The sequence below is a fragment of the Cibotium barometz genome, chromosome 35 (assembly GCF_041138505.1).
Source record: "Cibotium barometz isolate CiBa-2024 chromosome 35, ASM4113850v1, whole genome shotgun sequence".
In the NCBI taxonomy this organism is placed as follows: Eukaryota; Viridiplantae; Streptophyta; class Polypodiopsida; order Cyatheales; family Cibotiaceae; genus Cibotium; species Cibotium barometz.
In genome coordinates this window covers 37,214,503-37,238,643 of record NC_141080.1, presented here as the reverse complement: position 1 = coordinate 37,238,643, position 24,141 = coordinate 37,214,503, and the positions used below count along the sequence as shown (strand labels likewise).

Genomic DNA, 24,141 nt, shown 5'->3' with positions numbered 1-24,141 from the left:
CATTGGGGCCTCTATCATCATAATGTTCTTTTGAAGATAATGTTGGATACATCTCTCTCCGTGATCTATTATGTGCTTAATAGAAAATGGGAAGCAAAGTCTATCAATATAAACAACTTTTGTAAATAAACTTTGATTGATCATGTGCCTCAACAGCCACACCCACCCACCTCATGTTCATCACCAGGCTCTTGTCAATGGTTGTTCTTTAAAAAAAAAAAATTGAGTTTTCTATAACCTACTTACAACCCAAATCAGCTCATTTAGAAAGGTAAGCTCTTGGTGCCAATTGTGAAGACTTTGCAAATTCAAAAAACCCTCTTTGGTGTTCTAATTGGAGTCTCTCATTTCCCCCATGGTGGGACAAAAATAATTACATTATAATAAGTTTATTTGGGAAAAAAATAATTATATTATAATAAATTTATTGATGGCTAGTCTGGGACCTCAAGGAATGCCCACGCATGGGAGTTCATGATGGGTCTGTGGAGAGAATGAAGGATCCTTCAGCATTTGCCAAAACCATTACTGAGAAGAACATACATCAAACACTCCACATGCTTCATCAAGAAATCACTCACCTTTTTCTTTCTTCCTTCTTAAGAAACCTTTTATGTGCTCGTTTGGCAGCTTTGGTTGAGAAAGAAAGAAAGAATATTATATTTACATCTTACAAAAGGCCCGATGGGCCTATGAGACAAAAGATGATTACACGTATCCATGGGCACACTTTGATACAATGTGCTTCAGTTGGGTATGTTTACGCGTGCACTTTTAAACATTCCAGTTATTTTGAGGAATGCGCTTTGATGATGAGATGGATTCAAACCTAGTAGTGTAGAGAGAAGACATCATAGCAGCTTGATGAAGTTACTATGTGGATCATACCTCAACTGTAGGAGAGCAGTGGGATTGTTGTGAGGCATTATATAGACAATCACCATAAACATCCTTCAAGCTATGTCATAGACAATCACCATAAACATCCTTCAAGCTATGCCAAAGAAAACCTATGCAAATGAGGTTGACATGGAGGTAAGTATGATCAACTCCCACTATGGTACATTGGGTATTAAGAAAGAGGAAATTAGAGACAAAATATGAGGATACCATGACTGGTTGACCTTGATAATGCCTCCGTGCCATCTCGACAAACATTTGGAGATCATCATCCCACACATTACTTGCATCCCAGTCTTGCTGACTGGATCCCACAATTCCAATGAAGTGCTTTGCATTCAACATCAAACCACCACAGGGCAGTACTCTCAGGTTACTTCTTGATTGTAGAAGGAAAAGACCACTGAGTTGTTTACCTGAAAAATGAGGGCCCTGACTGACAATTCAGAGAGGGTAATTGTGGAGAGAAAGCACATAGAACAAGAGGGAAGACCACACAAATTTGTGCTAAAAAGAGGGCAAGTCAACACTCTTTTAGTCGGAAGTAGACGCTCTTTTAGTCGGTACCTGACATGTCAATCGGTGTACTGCTTAATATCTAATTCTATTTCCTTCTAATTACCTGTCATGCACTTCAGCCTTCAAGCTTCAGAAGGACTCCTTTCAATAATTAAGGTTACATTACTTTATTGAAGAATAATTGTGAAATGGAGGTTTCATGAATCCTCTAGATTACATTTTATCTTCGAGAAGAAAGACTGCCTCTCTAAAACCTGACCCACACAAGTACACCACTGACAGTTTATATATTACAGGCACGAGCTAAGAGGGCATACTCTTCAGTCTTTGCAGTTTTCTACTTACCCAGCTTCTACTTGTATAAATTTTGAGACGGTCTCATCATCAGACTTGCATAAGGGCTCAGCAACAGCTCTTTTAGATTGAGCCTCCTTGAAACCACCATAGATGTATGATCCAAATCCCCAGCCTGTGAGTATCAAAGACAGTATCTTGAAACCATCCATGGGATCATGCAAGAATATCACAGCTGCAATGCTGGTGACGGGAACTCGAACTGCATTCAACACTCCAGCCAGCAAGGTGGATGTACAATACAGAACTGCTACACTTCCTAGAATTCCCAGTTGGAATGTTATGGCAGCCCAAAAGAGGACCATGTAGTACGCAACAGGCCCATTCACGAACTCTATTGACTCTGACCTCATGACAGAAAAGTCACCGCTTGCAACGACACCGATAGTGGTGAAAGCAAAACCAAAGAAGGATACCATTGTCTGCTGCTCCAGGATTACATGTGTGGATTCTCTTCCCAGAAACTTTATGAAAACAAGCTCAGAGAGAGCAAAAATCAGCCCATGCAAGGCTGACCCAGCCACATCTAAGATAAAGCCCACAGCATACTGGCCCTTGGTTACACCTGCTGGCCTATCAGAACTAGAATCCAGAGCCAGAATGACAGCCCCTGCAGTGATAACTCCTACTGCGTTAAACGTAAATGCATTGACCTTCTTTCCGACCAAGAAGTAGGCAAAGATGGCTGTAAATGTTAAAGAGCTAGCAGAAACAAGTGATGCAGTAGATGCAGGCATGTAGGAGTAAGCCCAGGAGTACATGAGATTGTCAGCTCCACTAAGAATCCCTAGAATTACATATGCAAAGAGTAATCCACAAGTAAGGCGTGTTGGAGAAGTGTGTTGCTTGAAATAAAATGGCAACAGTGCAAGGGCTGTTACAGGCCATCCTGCTACTGCTATCCATGCAACAAGCCATCGCCTTTCACCACCATCCTGATAGTAGAGTCGCGAAAGGATGCTTGATGCAGGAAAAGCTGTCAACATGGCCACAGAGCCCAGTACCAAGGTCAACCAAAACCTTGCACCTTTTGTTTGGCATACCTGCCACCATTCTTCGAAACTTCCACTCATGCCGTTAAAACCTGCATGCATAGCACGCCAGTCATGACCTCAACCTTATGATGCAACAAATTAAGCGAAAAAGTAGAATAGAACATTGGACATATAGAAGCCAAAAAAATCCTTTTAAGTGGAAAAAATGGATGATCAAACTTGAGTTTCTGCGCCTACCTACAACTGCCCGATGATTTGCCTGTTCAGAAAAAAGTCAAGTTGGATAATATTCTGGGCAAAAAGCCTCCAGGACCCGATCTCCTAGCAGCCAGACATGTCCTGGTACCAATCATTTATTTGGCAGTCTCAGATCTACCTCTCATGGGCTAGACTAGATCATTGACAGGTTATTACTTAGTTATATGTATCCCATGACTTATCTAAACCCACGGGCCAAAATTAGCACCCTAGCTCACTTCAAGAGCTAGTTCGCTCTATTCTTCTTAATCAAAAGCTGACTATGGCTAAACCTCTCTCGTCTCAGAGAGATTAATCCTACCCTGTACCCAATCTACTCTAAAGTCATAATTAACCTGCTTGAAATTTTGATGATGTGTGCAAACCACGAACTTCCAGACCATGAAAGATAAATTGCAAATTTTAAAAGCAAAGGCGGAGTAATAGCATCACAGAGCTTGTGTTTTGCAATAATTGCTTCGCAGCCCATATACCCTAGTCTTGGCCTCATTTGTTGTTTTGCTTCAAATGTATGACGCAAACAGTTCAGGACAGTTCCCACATATGCATAAAGAGCCTCCACTTCTTTCACCTTCCAGCCAAGACCTACCAATGATAAAAGCTCACACATGTTTTGGTCTTTTCTCTTGCCGTGCTTCTAGAGGCAGAATTCAAGCTTTACTGCCAGATGTCCCCTTGCCCAGTGGCTGCCACGTGCCCCCCTTAAACATGGATACTGCAGAGTAATTCCTCATCAAAGCCTGCACTTAATATCTAACCTTCGCACTGAACCTTGACTCAATCACTTAGCTTTCACTTTACATTTCCCACCTAGGATAACCACACTCAAGGGGCCAAGGGGCACGTAACCTCGTAGTGAGGGCTTGTGACTCTCGGAGGGAGGGTCCCGAGTTCAAATCCCCACAAGCACCCATGGGTATTGCAGCCGCTTTACAGCCACAAGTTGTAACACCTTTGGATGGGAATACCAAGCCACCTATGGGCGGGAATCAAAATTGCAACTACACAAGGATCTACTCATGCAAAAACACCCTCAAGGGCATAAGAAATTACACATTGAGGTGTACACACAATGATATTCAACGCAGGATCTTCTACAAGAGAAACTGAAGCTCGAATTGCAAAATAATATCGACATTATTGCTGACAAGTGATTACAACAAACACGTCTGAATTTTACTTTGGGCCTGGAACCCAAAGACTAGGTATCTTGGGAAGATCTCATTCAGGCCTGATATTCAAATTTTGGTCTACACTTGCATGTAGCCTATATCATAGTAACAAAAAAATGTGTTCCATCGAAACAAAAGACTAGAAGGCAGCGGATTCGAATGACTCCACGAGCGTTGAAGGCATTCAAGAACCTCATGGTGGCTTTGCCAGAAGCGCCTTGTCTAGCACTTGCCTCGTGGGACGAGCCATTCCAAGTGATCACCAATGCGAGTAACATCGCAATTGGAGGTGTTTTACAACAAAAAGGCCATCCAGTAACTTACATGTCTCGTAAGTTACTGCATGCGGAAAAGAATTACTCGGTCTACGATCGGGAATTCCTAGCACTCATTCACGCCTTGAAACATTGGAAACATTTCCTTTATGGCCGTGAAGATCTTCCAGCAATTCGGAGGTATGATCGAGTACCTTCCAGGAAAGGCTAACCTAGTGGCCGATACTTTGAGCAAGAATGGACAAGTGACTTTGATTCAGACCACTAGACTCGACCTACGTGACTAGAGGACATGAAGCACATATACGCACATTCTGAGGAATTCGGTACACATTGGGAACAAGCATTGGATGCCACAGGACCATGCCACTTTTTGATACGCGATGGTTGGCTTTTCTACAAAGGCCGACTTTGTGTCATGAAGTCGTTCAGGACAGCTCTTCTCCATGATGCCCATGACGCCATCACTGGTGGTCATCGGGGCATGAATTCAACTATGGAGAAGTTAGAAAGGCAGTATTATTGGCCAAGAATGAGATGAGATGTGTTTGCACATGTGCAACAGTGTGACATTTGTCAGAAAGTGAAGCTTCTCGTGGAAAGAAGATAAGTTTGTTACAGCCTTTATCGATTCTCGAAGGATCTTTCCAAGATATATCAATGGATTTTGTCACGAATCTGCCTTCTAGTCCGGGTAAGCGTAATACTGAGTGCTTGACTATTGTTGATAGATTTAGCAAATTTGTTATGCTTATCTCTTGCAAGGCCAATGTGACCGCTGAGGATGTTGCCCATTTGTTCATTCGGCATTGGTATCCGATTGGCGGGATCCCTAGGACCATAGTGTCAGACCGAGATGCCAAGTTTAACAGTCATTTTTGGAAGGCATTGTTTGATAACTTTGGTACTAAATTGAATTTTTCCAATGCATTTCATCCATAGACTGATGGCCAGACAGAAATCTACAACCAGTTGGCCTTTGATGTGCTGAAGTGTTATGTCCATGATTAGCAAGGTAAATGGGAATTATATTTGCCTTAAGTTCAAGCTGTTTTGAATGATTCCTTTTCTTCAGCTATTGGTAGGACTCCATATGATGCAACATTTGGAAGACCATTCCAATCGCTATTTGACCACAACCTTGTCTTCAGTACCTAAAGCGAACAAAATGACGGAGTCTTACCAAGAGATTTTGGAGTCAGTGAAAGACAGGTTGGCTAAAGCACAGGAGGCCTACACTCGATAGGCCAACAAAGACCGAAGGGATATAAAGTTCTCAGAAGGAGATTGGATTTATCTTCGGATCATGAAGCAAAGATTGAAACAAGTGGGCAATAGCTAGCCTTTATAGCATGTGCATGCTTCTTGTGAGCATCATGTGAGTGCATTCAACAACATGACTCAAGGAAATAAAGACTTCTGATAAGAAAATACCAAATGGAGAATGAACGGCATGAGTAGTGCCTTCACAACAATGAGAAGCTATTTGCTCTTGGAGGTGGATAGTTTGATGGGGACGCGTTCGGGTGAGTTAGAGCATCGTGGAGCGGAGAAGTCTCGCAGAAGAGTGCCGCCTTGGGGAAGGCCACAAGGAGGCCGCCCATGAAGGAGCGGAGGGGCTCGCGGGAGAACCCACTCTTGTAGAGGAAGCAAGAGAGGACGCCCTCCAGTCCAAAGCTATCATTCAGGAGCTTCGGACCTTTTCCCATCCAGAGAAAGATTCATGAGGTTTCAATGAAGTTGAAGCTACCTCCAAGCTGAACTATGCATGATGTGTTCCATGTCAGTTGGCTAAAACCGTATGTAGGTACAATCCCTTCAGAAGTGAAAGACGATGCAGAACCAGATATCATTGATGAAGCTGAAGTGATGGTTCCAGAACAAATCCTTTTGCACCGCTTCAAGCATGGCTCCGGCCGAAGACAAAGACAGTTCCTCACGAAGTTTTAGGACCGAGGGACCCACGAAGCAGTATGGCTTGACAAAGAGTTCTTCGACGACTATCCGACTTTATTAACGGACTATTTGGAGACTATGCAGCTTCCGTCAAGTTAAGCAAAAGAGGATGGCACGTGCATCTTGCACTTGGATGCCACGTGGACATATCTGAACAAGAAGGTGCAGGACCTGGAGTGGAAACTCATCCCATGTGAGCCCAATTCGGGACGAGTCAGCCACGGTTCCACTCTATGCGTCCAAGGCCAGGTGTGCATTGTCTTGCACATGAAGTAGTGCATCGTTCGTGGTGGGGGCTGTTGGGGTAAAGGCATTATGCCCACCCTTATAGTGTGTACAAGCCCATAAGTTATAGTACATAGTACACTTAGTACCTTTAATGTACTAAGTGCACTATGTGTACTAGTGCAATATACATGTGTGATAGGGGAGTCACACACTCAATGCTTGAGTTGACTTATCCCCACAACTCTCTCTCTCTCTCCCTTGTTCTCTCTGTGTATGTCTCCCACATGAATTACTCGAACCCTAATTCTTCTCTTCTCCCATTCAACTGGTATCAGAGCCCTGGTTTAGGGTTTTTTGTTCTCGAGTGCTGAATCACTGGCTCGTAGGGGTTTCTTCTTCTATCAGAGCCCAGGCTGCTTCGAACTGCAACTGAGGAAAGTCACTACGCAGAAGAAACTCAACAAAGCGAGGAACAACCCCTACCGCAATGACTTCTTGAATTGGAGGACTGCGCTCAATGGACAAAAGCTTTCGGAACTGAGCTGGACTGGGCGGCAGTGGTGCTGGACAGCTGCTGGGGCGGCATGCCCTCCTTGCGTTTCTTAAGCAGACTCTCCTCGCGCTTGCTCTTGCGAATCTCCACCAGGTTGTCCTCTCGCTTGCGGCGGGCCTCATCTGCATCCACTGCGATCTTGTAGGCCTTCTTGCGCGCATCTGCGCTCGCGTTGGGCGGACAGGCTGGCGGGTGGACCTCATCGCGTGTGGGTTTCGCTCCTCGTCACCTTCTCCTAAGCGTAACAACTCCTACGTGTTCCCAGATATTCGCGAGGCTGTATCCTCACGGCGCCCAACTCCTTGTGTCCGGTCCTTCGTCTGCCCAAACAGAGCCACAACTGGGACCAGCCCAAGCCCAACTTCTCAGCAGCAACAGCACCATCTTAAGCACGCCTGAAGAGCCCAGCCATCCGTACAGCACTGCAGGCACATCAGCAAAAAGCGCCCCCTCCCCTTTTTTCTGCATCAGACTTCTGCAACAACATCAACATCAAGAAATTCAGCCTGCAAATCTCAGAGAAATTCAAAAATTAAGAGGTATTTGCCTTCAATTTTTGGAATTTCTTATCAATTCAATCAATTGAGCAGGTACAGGTGCCGAATTGCTCAATTTTTGAGCGAAATTGGCAAAATTGGGTGACATTGGTCACAATCAGGATCAATTTGCAGAAAATTGGATGTCGAAATTTGGGGCTTTTGATGTAATTGTGCAATTAAGCACTCATACATGCTGTATGATGTGAGAAATCGCACATTTGGGCAAAATTGCAGCAAATTTCAGTGCAAATCAAGGGGCTTTTGTGCCGATTGGATTGATTTGCATGCAGGCAATCGCATTTGATGCTGTGGATAATGTGCTGATGCCTTACAAGCACTTAATGTGCCTGTAAATCAAGGGGCTTTCATGTATTTGATGTATATGTGGCCAAGGGGAAGCATCGCGAAGACTTTGGATGCCTTCATGTGCGTCAATGTACCATGTATGATCAGCAATTGATCTTAAATCAAGGGGCTTTTCAAGATTTTATGCTTGTTAAGCTTGGCAAAGCAGCAGGCAAGACATTTATGCCTTGAATCCTCAGAAATCAGCTTGCAGTCAAGGGGCTTTTGCCCAATTTCTGTTCGGGACTGTTGTATGCAGTGTTCGGGACTGTAAAAGTCTGATTTTTACTCATTTGGACAGCCAGGAGAGCATTTATTGCTACTGTACCTGTTGGTACAGATTTGGCACAGCTTTGTGCAAGTTTTGGCATGGCTGTACACTGATTTGAGTAAGGAAAAGGTTCAATTTCAGCTGCTGTACTTGCCGGTACAGGTTTGGTACATCACAAGAGAGCACTTGGTACTGCTGTACAATAATTTGGAAGGGCAACAGAGCACATTTAAGGTGCTGTCCTAAATCTGCAGCAACCAGATTTTGGTGTTTTCATCACATACAGTGGGAGTAGAGTTGCATTTGTGCTTCCGCAGTGGCAGATAAAGCTTGGGAGAACAACTGTGAGCACTTTGTGTGCTTTTGGTGCAGTGTTTGCACATTTTGCAGGGAGTCAGGCATTGACAGGTTGAATATTGCTATGGCAACCACAGGTGAGAGCTCTTCATTGCTTCACATCAAGAAGCTTGAAGGCTCACATAACTATGATATTTGGCAAACCCAGTGCTATAATGTGTTGCTCCAGAAGAAGCAGCACAAGCCTATCAAAGAAAGGGGTGTAATGCCCGCTTCTCTTACTGCTGAAGAGTGGGAAGATATGGATGAGCTGGCAAGATCTACTATCATGTTGTCTGTGTCAGACTCTTTACTTTTCAGCATTCGTGAAGAGAAGACAGCTTGGGGAATGCGGCAGAGATTGCAGGACTTGTATGCCCAACAAAGTGCCTCAAGCAAAGTGTATTGGTTGAAGAAACTCATAGGTCTTCAGATGAAGGAAGGGGCGTCTATGACAGCCCATCTAAATGAGTTTAATGGTATTGTCAGCCAGGTCATTAATCAAAAATTGGCAATGGACGATGAGTTCAAAGCCACTTTTCTGTTATGCACTTTGCCAGAGAGTTGGGACACATTCAGGACAGCCACTAGCAATTCGCATGCTATGCTGTCATATGCAGATGTTGAGGGTGCTCTTCTTCAAGAAGAGATGAACAGGAAAAACAACTCTGTTGGAAAGTCCAATGCAATGAATGCACGTGGGAGATCCCAACAAAGGGGAAAAAGCCAAGAACGGGGAAGGAGCAAGTCTCGCTCCAAAAAGAATTTGGAATGCCATTATTGTGGCAAGAAGGGACACATTAAAAAGCAATGCTACAAATGGAAAAATAATCAAAAGGAAAAGGGAAAAGGCAAAGACAAAGAGAAAGATGAAGCCAAAGATGTAAAGCCAAAGGGCAAAAGTGGAGTCAAGATTGAAGAAATCAATGTGTCACATGCCGGTGGCAGTGAGGATGAGGTCCTATTTACGTCTTCACTTGATGCCCATTCACTTCTTACAGGTGGTCATGGTATGCACTCATGGATCATTGATTCAGGTGCCTCCTTTCATGTCACAGGTTGCAGAGACTTGTTTGTCAGGTATACTGCTGGCAATGAAGGAGTGGTTTATTTGGGTGATAACCATGCATGCAAGATTCTTGGCAGAGGTGATGTGAGGCTTGTGTTTTCAGATGGCTCACAGCTTATGCTCCATGATGTCAGGCATGTGCCTGAGATCAAGAAGAATCTGCTTTCTACTGGACAGCTTGATGATGCTGATTATGTTACCACATTTGGTCGTGGAAAGTGGAAAATTAGTAAGGGCTCACTGGTTGTTGCCAGAGGCTCTAAGGTGGACACTCTTTACTTTATGCATGCAGGTGTTTGTCACCATGCTAATGTAAATGCAACCGAGCTGCCGGAAATCTCTATGTGGCATAGCCGGTTGGGACACATGAGTGTCAAAGGAATGGAGCAATTGTCTCGTTTGGGTTACTTGCCTTCTCTAAAGTTTTCAAGTTTTCAGTTTTGTGAGCATTGTATATATGGTAGGCAACTACAGTGCCCCCACAAGAAAGCTCTTGGACAGAAAGATGCTCAGTTAGAGCTTGTGCATACAGATGTATGTGAAATGCCTCAGCTTTCTTTGGGAGGGGCAAAATATTTTGTGTCTTTTATTGATGATGCCACACGCAAGGTGTGGGTTTATCCTCTTCGTTTGAAGAGTGATACATTTTCAGTGTTTCAGAAGTTTGTTGCTCTTGTTGAGAATCAAACTGGCAAAACACTGAAGGCTTTGCGTTCCGACAATGGTGGAGAGTATATGTCCAAACAGTTTCAGGACTTTTGTGATGCTAAAGGCATCAAGAGGGAGCTCTCTACTCCTTATGATCCTCCACAAAACGGGACAGCAGAGAGGATGAACAGGACCATACAGGAGAAGGTCCGTTCTATGTTGTCACATGCTGCATTACCTCGTGGTTTTTGGGCTGAAGCTGTTATGACAGCCGTTCACCTTATAAACAGGTCACCTAACACGAGGCTTGGTGGGAAAGTGCCAGAGGAAGTATGGACAGGGAAGCCTCCGTCATACAAGCACTTGAGAGTGTTTGGTTGCGTTGCGTACGTGCACATACGCAGGGAAATGCGCACCAAACTTGATCCTAAGTCTCACAAATGCATATTCCTAGGATATGGTGACAAAGGTGAAATGGGGTATAGACTTTGGGATCCCGTGAATAGAAAGATTATACGCAGCAATGATGTCATTTTTGATGAAACATGCATGTATAAGGAGCCTGCAAGGCAACAGGAGCCTAGTAGAGTCATCTTTGATGATGATGGACATCATGGACAACAAGCAAGGGCTGTAAATCAGCCATTACAGCAGCAAAACCAGCCCTTAAATGGTGCTGAAAATGGTCCAAATGGACAGCCAAAGATGGCAGAAGATATCCCTATGGATATACCACAGTTAGAGGAGATACTGGGCATGATTTTTCAGCCTTATGGCATGGAACAGGAGCCACCAATGGGTGATATGCAGGCTGGACAGCAACCTGCAAATGATGGTCATTGGGTACGGAGGTCCACATCCAGAGCCCCTGACAGGTTTGTTCCAGGGGTTGACTACTTGATGCTCATTGACTGTGGGGAGCCCTCATGTTATAAGGAGGCTTTACAGAGGGCAGACAAAGCTCTATGGGAGCGTGCCATGAAGTCAGAGATGGATTCTCTGCACAAAAATGGAACATGGAAGTTGGTGCATTTGCCTGCAGGCAAGAAGGTTTTGCCATGCAAATGGGTTTACAGGCTCAAAGTTGCCAAGATACAAAGCCAGGTTAGTGGCTAAGGGCTTCAAGCAGGAATATGGTGTGGACTTTGAGGAGATCTTCTCTCCAGTAGTCAAAATGACCACACTTAGAGCTGTGTTGGCTTTGGTTGCACATGATGATCTGGACTTGATTCAGATGGATGTGAAGACTGCTTTTCTTCACGGTGATCTCCATGAGGAGATATATATGCAGCAGCCAGAGGGTTATGTAGTAAGTGGAAAGGAGAAGCTTGTATGCAAGCTGAAAAAGAGTCTTTATGGGCTCAAACAAGCACCAAGGGAATGGTATCATAAATTTGATACATTCATGAAATCCCAAAAATTCAGGAGAAGTGACATAGATCACTGCTTGTACACCAAGAAAGCTTTGGATGGCAGTCTATTGATCCTCATCTTGTATGTTGATGATATGTTGATTGCCGGGAAATCTCGTAAGGAGATGGATATCTTGAAGCAGAGGCTGCATCAAACCTTTGATATGAAGGATGTGGGTGATGCAAATCACATCTTGGGTATGCGGATACTTCGGGACAGAAATCAGCATGTGTTGTATTTGTCTCAGAAGGAATACACTGGCAAAGTCTTGCAGAGGTTCAATATGGACGGGGGGAAGAAGACTAGTACTCCTTTGTCTCCATATGTGAAACTCAATGCTATGGACAGCCCACAGTCAGATAGAGACAGGGCTAATATGGCCAAGATTCCGTATGCTTCAGCTTGTGGCAGTCTCATGTATGCCATGGTTGCTACTAGGCCGGACATTGCATTTGCAGTGGGAGTGGTTTCTAGATACATGGCCAACCCTGGCAAGAAGCATTGGGAAGCAGTGAAAGGTGTCATGAGATACCTGAAGGGCACACAGGATATGTGCATTTGCTTTGGCAAACAGGATGCATTAGTGCATGGTTACACGGATTCGGATTATGCCGGTCATCCAGATAACCGGAAGTCTACTACCGGTTATGTGTTTACATTCACAGGAGGTGCTATGTCATGGATATCCAGGATGCAGAAGTGCACTGCCTTATCTACTACAGAGGCCGAGTATATTGCAGCCACAGAGGCTTGCAAGGAGGCATTATGGCTATCTCGGTTAGTGGTTGATTTGGGCTATACAGGTGATATTCCATTGTTGCATTGTGACAGTCAGAGTGCCATCCAGTTGGCAAAGAACCCTGTCTTTCATGCAAAGACGAAGCATGTGGATGTGAAGTATCACTTCATCAGAGAGGTGATAGAGAACAAGCAAATTCAGCTTGTTAAAATTCATACGGATGACAACCCGGCTGATCTGTTGACAAAGAGTTTGCCTCCGGAGCGGTTTGCTCATTGCAGACACTTGATGGGCATTGGATGAGGCCAGTTTCAGCCTTGATATGGCCTTGTATATTATTATGTACATGCTGATTTTTTCTTTTCCTTTCCTTAAGGGCACTTTGCCTTTAAGTGGGAGGTTGTTGGGGTAAAGGCATTATGCCCACCCTTATAGTGTGTACAAGCCCAGAAGTTATAGTACATAGTACACTTAGTACTTTTAATGTACTAAGTGCACTATGTGTACTAGTGCAATATACATGTGTGATAGGGGAGTCACACACTCAATGCTTGAGTTGACTTATCCCCACAACTCTCTCTCTCTCTCCCTTGTTCTCTCTGTGTATGTCTCCCACATGAATTACTCTAACCCTAATTCTTCTCTTCTCCCATTCAGGGGCCCTACAGAGGGTATTTGGGACCTAATACTATGTCCTCTCCTACTCTCTCTCTCGGACCCAATACTATGTCCTCTCTCTCTCTCTCTCTCTCTCTCTCTCTCTCTCTCTCTCTCTCTCTATATATATATATATATATATATATATATATATATATATATATATATATTTTCTGCACATCTACTTTAGTTTTGTGCATTATTTTCGTCGTGAAAGATTGTTGAATTCTGAGCATTGAAGTTACTGATTCGACCACAGCTTCTGCATGTTACATTGATATTTTGGAGTGGTGTACCATCTAATGGGGGCTGATTCTCCTCTCATGTTTCATGTTCTTGGTATTCCATGATGAGATTTCCATGGACATTTTTGTATCACTGGAAGCCAGCTTCTATAGTGCAGACATGCACCACCGGGGGCAACTTCATGATATGTATGGAAGCCAGCTTCTACAGGGCAACTTCATGAAAGATGGACAGTCACCATAAGCCCACCTAGTTGCAGATGTTGTGCCTTCTCCCAAGAAAGGGATATTCACTTGTTGGGGGACTTCAATGCGCAGACAGCCATGAGACAAGTCTAGATGTAAGCCTTTTAGGAAGACGCCATCATGCAATCAGAGATGGATTTGGGAGAGCTGGCCTACAAAGGACATGTCACACAGTATGGGAGACACCTTCCAGGAATGGGACCTATGCATGAGCTGATTATATATAATGGGATGTCCTGTTGGGCCACATCGAACAGTCTACCTGTTTCCCATATCGTGGAGGCTCCAATATGGTAGACTATCTAGTGGGGTCTCCTGCTCTTATGTCCCACACACCAAGGACTATACCATCCCACGCCCACCCATAAGAGCCTCACACTTACGTCTCCTTCACTATCTCGTTGGCCTTTCTTGCCACCCACACCAGCTCCACCCCTTTCCATTTCACCCGCATCCATATCCATCATGATCAAGATCATATCTACAAAGATCACCTCTCCTGCCACACATCAGCCCTAGACTCTCCCTCCCCATATGCACACAGCTCTCCTCCATCATATATGACTCTGCTATGCTAGCTTCCCCTACATTAACTACTCTACTACCAACTCCCCGATGGGATCTCAACCTCAAAATGGGTGGTATGATGACGAATGCAGAAACAAAAGTCTCCAACTCTTGCGAGACAGAGAGCATGGGCTGATTTCAGCACATGCAACGCAAAGGATTTTCTGCCACCTTACCTGCAGGAAGAAGCGTGCATTTCTTGCCAAAAGACAACAAGAGCTATACCAACTCTTCTTGAGCGAGGATAGCTTGGATGCTTGGCGCATTCTTGAGGAAAAAAGGACCTCAATGCCCATCAAAGACCCCAACCTTTGGGAAGCCTATGCATGACAGCTTTATGAGGTACCAGATCAGCCCATACCCCAGATGTCGTGCATTCTATGTCCGACCACATCATTCTTTTTTTAACGCTATCAATGTCATTCTGGCTCTAAACAAGCTGCATAATGGGAGAGAAACAGATCATGAAGATCTACGTGCGGAACACTTTTCCCACGGGCATAGCTCCCATTCTTGCACAACTCTTTAATAGAGCCCTTTGTGACGGCTCCTTCCCTCCTGGACCACAAGCACTTGACACAACTATCAAGATTGGGCATATGATGGCCAAGATTTAGGAACACTACTAGATTCAGAGATTAGCTCTATCGGGGAGAGGCTACCACATACGGCATCAGGTCAGGTAGGAACTACTCCACTCTAGGTCATAATTTCACTCTACACGCCATCATAAAGGAGGCAAGATCATAGAAACAACATGTATACTGTTGCTTTGCTTTGTGGATTTCCGCAAAGCTTTCGACTCTGTCTCTCGGTCCCGTTTACTCGGATGCTTACAGGAGATTCAGTTGCCACATGACATAATATGGGGGGTGATAGCCCTTTATGCGGCAGTGATGTGACCGCTCCCTACAGGAGGCCTACAGATCAGAAGACAATATACACATATTTAGAACACTTAATTTAACTGTTATTAAACAATGGAAACAACATCAGCAACACAAATACTGGAAATACTAAAAATACAAATGACACCAGCACTGGGGCCGGAAAGGGCCGGCCCCCCCCCTCAATACTTTTTGTATTTCTTGGAGTATTTATATTTGTACAAGTGTCACGGGCTTGACAAGCTAGATTTCTCCACAAGGGAGTGAAAACAACCAAATAAAACTGGTTCAAGTCGATAAAGAGGTGTTGGTCGAAGTAGCCCCAAATCACAGGCTCATTCCCACCTTCACTCGGTGTACACGTGCCTTTCATTGGTCTTCCGGGACCGTGCACCAGCAGGCACGCCCGTACTAACGCAGGCCAAGGAGTACACCGCGGAGGGAGCATGGCCTGGTTCTCTCCAATGAGCTTTGCTCCCAAATTCCCTGGTGAGTCAAACCTTCACTGGCTCTCAAAAGCTCTGAGAGCGCGGTTAACAACACCACACAAGGAAATATACTGACCACAGCAAGAAGAACATTCCTAAGCATGGTCAGCATATACATGCTTTGCTTCTGCACTACACAACTTAAAGAATTCTCTGAATTTAAATTAACAAATTTCAGAATTACACAAATGAGAAAACATGAGGGCACCTGGTACGGTGAGTACAATCCAGGTACAACAGGTACAATTTGTAGCGGGTACAATCAAGCACATCAAGTACAGCCAGATAGTATTCAGGTTCTCTACTTGCAACACGTACATTAGGTACATTAAATGCTTCACACGTGTGCAGGTACAACCAACCAGGTACTATGCAAGTACAGTGGGTATGTTAGATGCTCCACACGTGTGCAAGTACAACCAGCCAAGGGCTATTTAGTGGCAGCCAGCACATCCGGTACAGGAAGGCAGCAACATTGTTTTGCAGGTACACGTAGGCAGGTATAGCTCTGCAGGCAAGTATAGATGCAAGTACACCAGGCGGATGCAGCCTTGCAAGCAAGTACAACAAGTACAGCTACAGATACAGTAGGCGTGGGCAGCCATGCAGGCAGGTACAGCTGCAGGTACAGCTGCAGCTTCAGGCAGGTACAACACGGCTGTAAGGCCAGGTACAACACTAAAATCAGCCTTTTGGGGAGAGAGGCAATGAAGAGAGAGAGCAGCCAGCAGCAGGCGATGGAGAGAAAAAACCACCAGCCACACACGTGGGAAAAAGTACTAAAAAATGTTTCATGCAAAGCCTTTATCAAAGGTTATAAAACCTTAATACCCATTTAATAATATGGACACCCACACTAGAAAATGTCCAGCCCTTCTTTTAAATGTGTGTAAACACATTGCCTTATAAATATTAAGGTTGGCTATAACTTATAGATTTTTACATTTTGAAAAGGGAAAATGATAATACTTACCACCTGTTCACACGCCACACCACCAAGTCAGCAAACAGCATTCCACGGTACACTGGGGGCGTCCCCATCCAGTGTACCGGCACGACATAACAGGCAGACACGCAAACAGGTCATGCAAAAACAAATTTATGAATGCAAGCATAAATGCATGTGCACAAATAATGGACGAAATCTCCCTTTCATGAAACTTGTACAAGAGGTTCCTGTCGGGCACAAAACTGGTGCGACAAATATAAATAAATATGTCCTGGTCTTCCTATGGAGTGACAGTCCCATAGGTAAGACACCATCCTGGCCATACACGGGTGGCACCAACAGGCTCCCGTCCATACAGCACGAAGCAAATCACACACGGGTGACATGAAACTGGTTCCCATCCATGTGACGCACCACTGGTCGCACATGGGTGGCACTGATCTGGCTCCCGTCCATGTGACACCATAAAATTGGCCCTTTCACATGGGACACTGGCCTGGCCCCATGTGAACATGGCACAAATATGGCCGCTCTATGGAGTGACAGTCCCATAAAAGAGTGGCTCCAAAAATGGAGATGGACCAAATGGTGACATCCCCCGGGCTTCTAAACAGTTGACCTCAACTGAAAAGCCTCAAGATATGCTTGTAGAAGCTGAGGGTAGTCAACAAAATAATCCTCATCTACTCACTTTGCATCAATTGGTAAATAATTTTTAAATTTCACAAGGTATCTCCTGGAAAGCTTCCCATGTGGTAACTTTCTCTCCTTGTGAAATACAATCTGCTCTGGCTGAAGAATCTCCTGGCGGATCTTCTGTGATAGGCTCCTCTGGATCTGGCCCCACATACTCCGCAAAAGACTCACATGAAAAGCATTGTGAATCTTCCAATGGCTGGGTAAAGCAAGCCTGAAGGACACTTCATTGATCTTGTCAATCACTTGGAAGGGTCCATAATAACAAGTAGAAAGCTTTCGATATGATCCCTCTCGTCCTGGCCTCTCCGAAGCCTAGCTTTCTCAAGTTTCAGCAATACCCAATCACCTTCCTTGACTTGCATGTCTCTTCTATGCTTGTCAGCAGCCCTTTTATGCTTATCTTGTGACCTTGCAATGGCTGTCCGCACCTGAGCAAAGGCTACATCCAAGTCACGCACATACTCATCAGCTACAAAAAATCTCATCCTTAGTACAAAGGATGGGTGGCAAGACTACTCTGCCATAAATAATCTCAAACGGGGCCTTTCCCGTGGATGCATGAACTGTGTTGTTGTAGGCAAACTCTACAAGTGGAAGATACTTCTCCCATGCAGTCTTTTGATCTGTCACATAACACTTCAACAAATCCAACACGGCTGAATTTGCAGCTTCACTTTGGCCATCCGTTTGGGGATGATAAGATGATGAAAACTCAAGTTTAGTGCCCATATTATCAAATAAAGCCCTCCAGAGGAAGAGGCTCGTAGTCCTGGGATCTCTATCCCCAACAATGGACTTAGGCATACCATGATGCTTGAAGATGTTAGCAAGAAAAAGCTTCACCATATGATTAACTTTAATGGTTTTCTTGACGGGCAAGCAGTGAGCTTGCTTGCTAAACCTGTCCACAATGGTCCAAATAGCATCATTCCCATGCTGGGATCTAGGCAAGTCCATCATAAAGTCCATAGTAATACTTTCCCATGGCTATGAGGGAATAGGCAATGGCTGAAGCAAACCTGGAGGCTTTTTCCTGCCAAATTTCACCTTTTGGCAAGTAAGACATGCACATACATATGCCTCAATGTCTTTACGCATGCTTGGCCTAACGAAATCTCTCTCAATCATGCATGTAGTAGGCATGATACCTCGATGACCAGCATAAGGTGGAGCGTGACATTCCTCCATAACCTTTGGACGCATATCCTTCACCACACATAAGTAGTTATCCTTCATAAGATAACCCTCTTTGATCACATAAGAGGCATGTGAGTGACCAGCCATCAAATCAATCCATATATGGCAAATCAATATCCAAATGATACAAATCTCGCATGGCAGATAAGTCCCCATGAGAGGCCACTGAAATTGTAGCCACATAAGGCCTTCTGGATAATGCATCTACCACCATATTTTTCTTTCCCGGAGTATGTACAATCTGAAAATGAAACATGAAAAGAAAGTTTGCCATTCTCATCTGCTTCTCCGAAAGCTTTGTTTGAGATAGAAAGTATCTCAAGCTTTGATGATCTGTCTTGACTACAAATTCAGCGACAAGAAGATAATGTTTCCGTATCTTTAAGGCATGAATTACAGCCAAGAGCTCTTTCTCATAGATATCCATATGAAGCTCGGCATCATGCAATCGACGGCTCTCATATGCAACTGCATGACCTTCTTGATTTAGGACATCCCCTATACAATCGCCACAAGCATCACATTCCACTATAAATGACCTTTGCAAGTCGGGAACAATCAATACGGGTCCACATATGATAGCATTCTTGAGTTGCAAGAAGGCATCCTACTCCTTTGGGGTCCATTTAAGTGGCTTTCCGTGAGATCATGTAGAGGGGTGGCTATCATATCAAAATGCCTTATGAAGCGTCTGTAATATGAACATAACCCCAGAAGAAAACTACGTACTTGATGTACATTTTGCAACTCTGGCCAATTCCGAATGGTTTCAATCTTGGCAGGATCCATTCTTACACCATCCTTGGATACAATGTGACCCAAATAGTGTATCTCTGAAAGGAAGAACTCACTTTTCTTGGCATTAATGAAGAGTTTATGCTTCCGCAACTCTTCAAACACTGTGGCCAAATGAGTCCTATGCTCCTGCTCATTCTTGGAGAAAACCACGATGTCATCAAACAATACACCTGTGAATTTTTGATGGGGTCGGAATATCCTATCCATCATACGATTGAATGTGGCTGGGGCATTGGTGAGACCAAAAGGCGTCACCAAAAATTCATACAATCCAAAAGCTGTCTTGAATGCAGTTTTGTGAACATCCTGTGGCACCACTCGTATCTGGTGATAACCACTCTTCAAATCAATACGGCTCAAACAAGCCGAGCTATCAAGCTTATCCAGAATGTCATCAATACGCGAGATTGGAAATCTATTCTTGATGGTGAGCTTATTTAGATCTCTATAATCCACACACATACGGAATGACCCATCTTTCTTTCGAACAAGAAGCACGAGAGAGCAATAAGGTGAGGAACTTGACTGAACCAAACCTTTCTCCAAAAGCTCATTAACCTGCTTCATGATCTCTTCTTGTTGTGCGGCACTCACACGATATGCAGGTTTGTTAGGTGGAGAACTACCTAGCACAAGATCTATGCGATGATCCTCGGGCCTTTGAGGAGGTAATGCTCCTGGCAATGCATCAACAAAACAATCTTTGTATGCATGAAGAAAATTCAGCCTTTCCTGAGTCAAAACATCCACATTTTGATGACTTGATTCAGTGCTATCACGAACAAAAACCAAGTACGCAGAAAGACTCTTTTTCATTGCTTTATTAATCTGGATGTCCTCCATCGGATGGAGACAGATCTAGGGGATTCTCCGTCAATATGACATGCTTCCATCGCGAGGCTTGACATTCCCTCCCCCATCAAGTTAGTTCTAGCCAAGGCGGGTATCGTCATTAGCTGATCGCCACATATCTCACTCTACACAAGATTGTCTGCTGATTACATGTACATACACTAGTGTTAGATGTTTTCTTTTCACTTTTTCTTTCAGCTTCCCATGGCTCCGTATATCCATGGTACCATTGTAACACTTTTGGTCTGATAGACCCTTGGGTTCTTTCGTAGACGTTAATATTTCTCTCTCTCTCTCTCTCTCTCTCTCTCTCTCTCTCCCCCCACTGACATCAAAGCACTTTCCACCGTGACATCGAAGTGCCTAGCTCTGGTTGACGACAACACACAAAGCACATGAAAGACCCAAATACCACTGTGACATCGAAGTGTCTAGCTCCCTCTGACAACGACACACAGAGTACATCAAAAACCCAAATATCACCAGAAGAGAGACCACCATCCACCTAGACATACTCTTGGTGATAGAGGACCATTTAGATCTTATAGCAATCCAACTCTCTCTCTCTCTCTCTCTCTCTTAAGACCCAAATATCTCCATAAGAGACCACCCTCCACCTAGAAATATTCTTGGTGATAGCAGACCATTTAAGATCTTATGGCAATCCAACAGTTTGGATCCCCCTCATGTCCGTTAGCCGACAAGGTCTTGAGACTGCTGTTCTGCATCATCGTCCATTGGTGTCTTCTTGGTACACACTACACAGTTTTCTGTTTACGTTATGTTTTGTTTAGGTTATAGAAGACGCCCTATCACAAATGTTGTATCATCATTGGTCTCGTGGGAGCTATGCCCTATGCATCTCCCTCACAAATGATGTATCATCATTGGTCTCATGGGCCGTATCCATCCCCCAAAGGCGTTGGCAAACCCCCCCTCCTCTCTCTCTCTCTCTCTCTCTCTCTCTCTCTCACACACACACACACAGAGAGATCGAAAATTAACATTGGGGAAATTTAAACAAGAAAAAAAAAAAAGAAGCAAGGATTAGCAACGCTAGGCTCGGGGAACTAACAGTAATGCACGCGTATGTATAAGAATAAAGGTCCAACCGCTTACTCTGCCAGCGCGAACTGAGAGAAGACGCAGACGATACGAACGCATATCAGATATTCATCTCCAGCTCACAGATTTGCTTCCTTTTAAAAGAATGTTATTCTCTTTCAATGACATTTTTATTCTCTAAAATCCAATCAATAATTTGCCTTCTCTTAGTTTTAATGTTTTTATTATAAACAATAACTATACTTACACAAACTAGAAGTACCCCTCACATGCCTCACCTATGATAAGGCAGGCCTAAGAAGCTTGGCCACTATCTTACCTACTCGAACATGTACTTAAGAAGATAAGTGGAAGTTGGAACATATAAAGTGGAACATGTACTTATCTTTTATAAGAAGATAAGTGAAAGTTGGAACATATAAAGTGGTCTTTTATAAGAAGATAAGTGAAATGTATAAAGTGGTCTTACCTGCTTGAACATGCACTGCTCTTTTATAAGATGGCACTGGAACATATAAAGAAAGTGGCCTTACCTTGAGCTTAATATCAAATAGGGAAAATCTAAGGACTTCGTGTAACTTGCTTAAGACTAGTAATAGTGACCATACCATTTTTAAGCATTTTTAAGTTTTACCGACCCATTGTGAAAACTAGTCACTTGTTTATATAAGTCATTTTTGAAAACCACTAAGCATTACACATTAAGTTCCTTGCAATAGAATACTTATGAGCTCTTCTCTTCTATACTCTTGCTATTAAATCTTGCTTGCTTGATGGGTGCATGCTAGATAGGGTTTTCCTCTTTCATTAGCTTCTTCCCTACCCGTGCTTGTTGTAAGAGAGAACCACCACAAAGCCTATCTCTTTTTATCTCCATCTAGGCATATGGAGCTCGGCCTTCACCCCATTGGGACAAAGGAGCATTTCAACGTGATAACAGAGTGAGGATATGAGCAAACAAGCTTGCACACATCAGGAAGTGGCATTATGACTTGAATGAAAGACCCAACAACACATGATTCGGGAAAGGTTAAGGTAAGCTCTTGACTTAAACATATTCGATGCTGCTAATGGGGACTAGCCTAGGGCTTGGTTCGAGCACTCCTTTCGAAGCTATTGGATCACCCAATATTGTATGATGTTGATTAGGAGGTCACACTCTAAAAAACATATGGCTTTAGAGCCTTAGATGTGTTATTTTATTGCTTTTTATTTAGTTTTTAAGTTTATTACATTCTAGTTTCATATCTTGGAAAGGAAAAACCCTAGTTTCATGGTGATTAGCCCATAGGCTAGCTACCAAGAAACCTTAGATGGAGCCTTATATGTGTTATTTTATTGTTTTTTATTTGGTTTTGAAGTTTGTTGCATTCTACTTTCATATCTTGGAAGGGAAAACCCCTAGTTTCTCAGTGATTAGCATGATTTTGGAGTATTATAAGAAATAGCTCAGTAATTGTGATTAAGAGTGGAACCCACTCCAAAAACATAAGCATTGAGCTCCATTAAGTGTGGATTAGAGTGGGATAGTTAACGTTTATTCATTTTTTATGTATTGTTAGAATTGGTGGAGTGGGATAGTTGGAGTGTGGATTAGAGTGGGATAGTTAATGTTTGTTCATTCATTTCCTTTTTCATTCGTGTATTATTAGAATTGGTAGCTTAAAAGCAAACAAAATCAATTAAAAACACTTAATTACTTATATAACCACCATTAACTAGGATCAAGAATCTTAATCACCCCTATCAAGTCCAAAAAACTTGTAAAAACCATGTCAAACTAGCTCTCTCTCGGGTTGAGAGTTGTGAGCTTGGAGAAGTGAGCCGTGAGTCTAGTAGCATGGGTCAACATACATGAGCTGTAAGTCTAGAGACATGAACCAACATACGTGAGTCTAGAGGTAGGTATATTGTACCAACCAACTAATTATTGCCTTGAAGACTTGTAAGGATATACCTACTCATGCCCTTTAAAGAATTTCCTCTCCTACAATTTGTACCAGCCAGCTACAATTTCCAAAGAAAAATATTGTCCTTTGTAATTTTTATTGGGGCATTACACCAACCCCGGCATGGGCCTATTTCATGAAAGTCCATGCCTAGACAGGCCTATTTCATAAAAATAAAATCCATAAGCCTAGTTCATCCAAAAAAGACGTGAGCCTACAAATGTGAGTCTAGAGGTGCGAATCTACATCCATGAGCCTACACATGAGTCTAGAGGCTTGAACCTAACGACAAGAGTTTATAGGCATGAGCCCATCAGGCGTGATGTGAGTTTAGCTCACCAGACCTATGTGAGCTTATTCATACAAAAAAAGGCACGAGTCTATAAACATAACTCTAGAGACGTGAGTCTATAGACGTGCCTAGAGATGTGAGACTAGAGGCATGAGCCGATAAACGTGAACCTATATATGTGAGCCTAGAGACGTGATCCTAGCCACACAAAAAAAGATTCAAATGTAGAAAAAAAATCAAACTTTAAAAAACTTATTTTTTATAGCTTGAGCAGAAACAGACGTGTCTAAAATTAATTTCAAACCTGCTTCAGGAAGTAGTAAAGGCCGTTTCACTAGAGTGAAATCTTTAGTGTAAACTTAATCTAAACTAATTATTAGAAACAACAATATAACCAACTGTAGTGCATCAAACTTATAGCTCAACTAGCAAAGATATGGATAACATGTTAGGATGATAACTGCACACTTAAGCCACTGGCATGGTTGGTGAGGTTATAGTTGATATGCTGCTAATGGTTTATAAGGTGTGTGACTACCCCTTTAATTTACTAGAGTTAAAGCATAGTTATAGTACTAGTGCAAGCTCATATAGTCAGGTTCAAACTAGGCTATGCATTAGGCAAAATATGGACTTTCATTTAAACCCCTTAAGGATTTCCATACCTCCTCTCTCTAGAA

The 24,141-nt window shown here is 43.4% G+C and overlaps 1 protein-coding gene across 5 annotated transcripts; it reads right to left on the bottom strand.

Annotated features, from left to right (window-relative positions):
- Positions 1–1,558: 1,558 nt before the first annotated feature.
- On the bottom strand, positions 1,559–21,406 carry PUP5 (purine permease 5). 5 transcript variants are annotated; one of them, XM_086774845.1, is made up of 4 exons: positions 21,275–21,406; positions 3,006–3,107; positions 2,817–2,857; positions 1,559–2,383 (listed from the first exon to the last, which is right to left on the bottom strand). In XM_086774845.1, exons 3-4 carry the CDS (start codon positions 2,824–2,826, stop codon positions 1,761–1,763), a joined length of 633 nt encoding a protein of 210 aa, XP_086630971.1. In that variant the 5' UTR covers positions 2,827–2,857; positions 3,006–3,107; positions 21,275–21,406; the 3' UTR covers positions 1,559–1,760. The 5 variants fall into 5 exon arrangements, with proteins under 5 accessions (XP_086630971.1, XP_086630968.1, XP_086630970.1 ...); XM_086774842.1 differs by having other exon boundaries at positions 1,559–2,857; XM_086774844.1 differs by lacking the exon at positions 3,006–3,107 and having other exon boundaries at positions 21,275–21,351.
- Positions 21,407–24,141: the final 2,735 nt, after the last annotated feature.

Excerpts from the sequence above, each read along its gene's own strand:
- PUP5 (XM_086774842.1), bottom strand. The coding sequence starts at position 2,846 with ATGAGTGGAAGTTTCGAAGAATGGTGGCAGGTATGCCAAACAAAAGGT.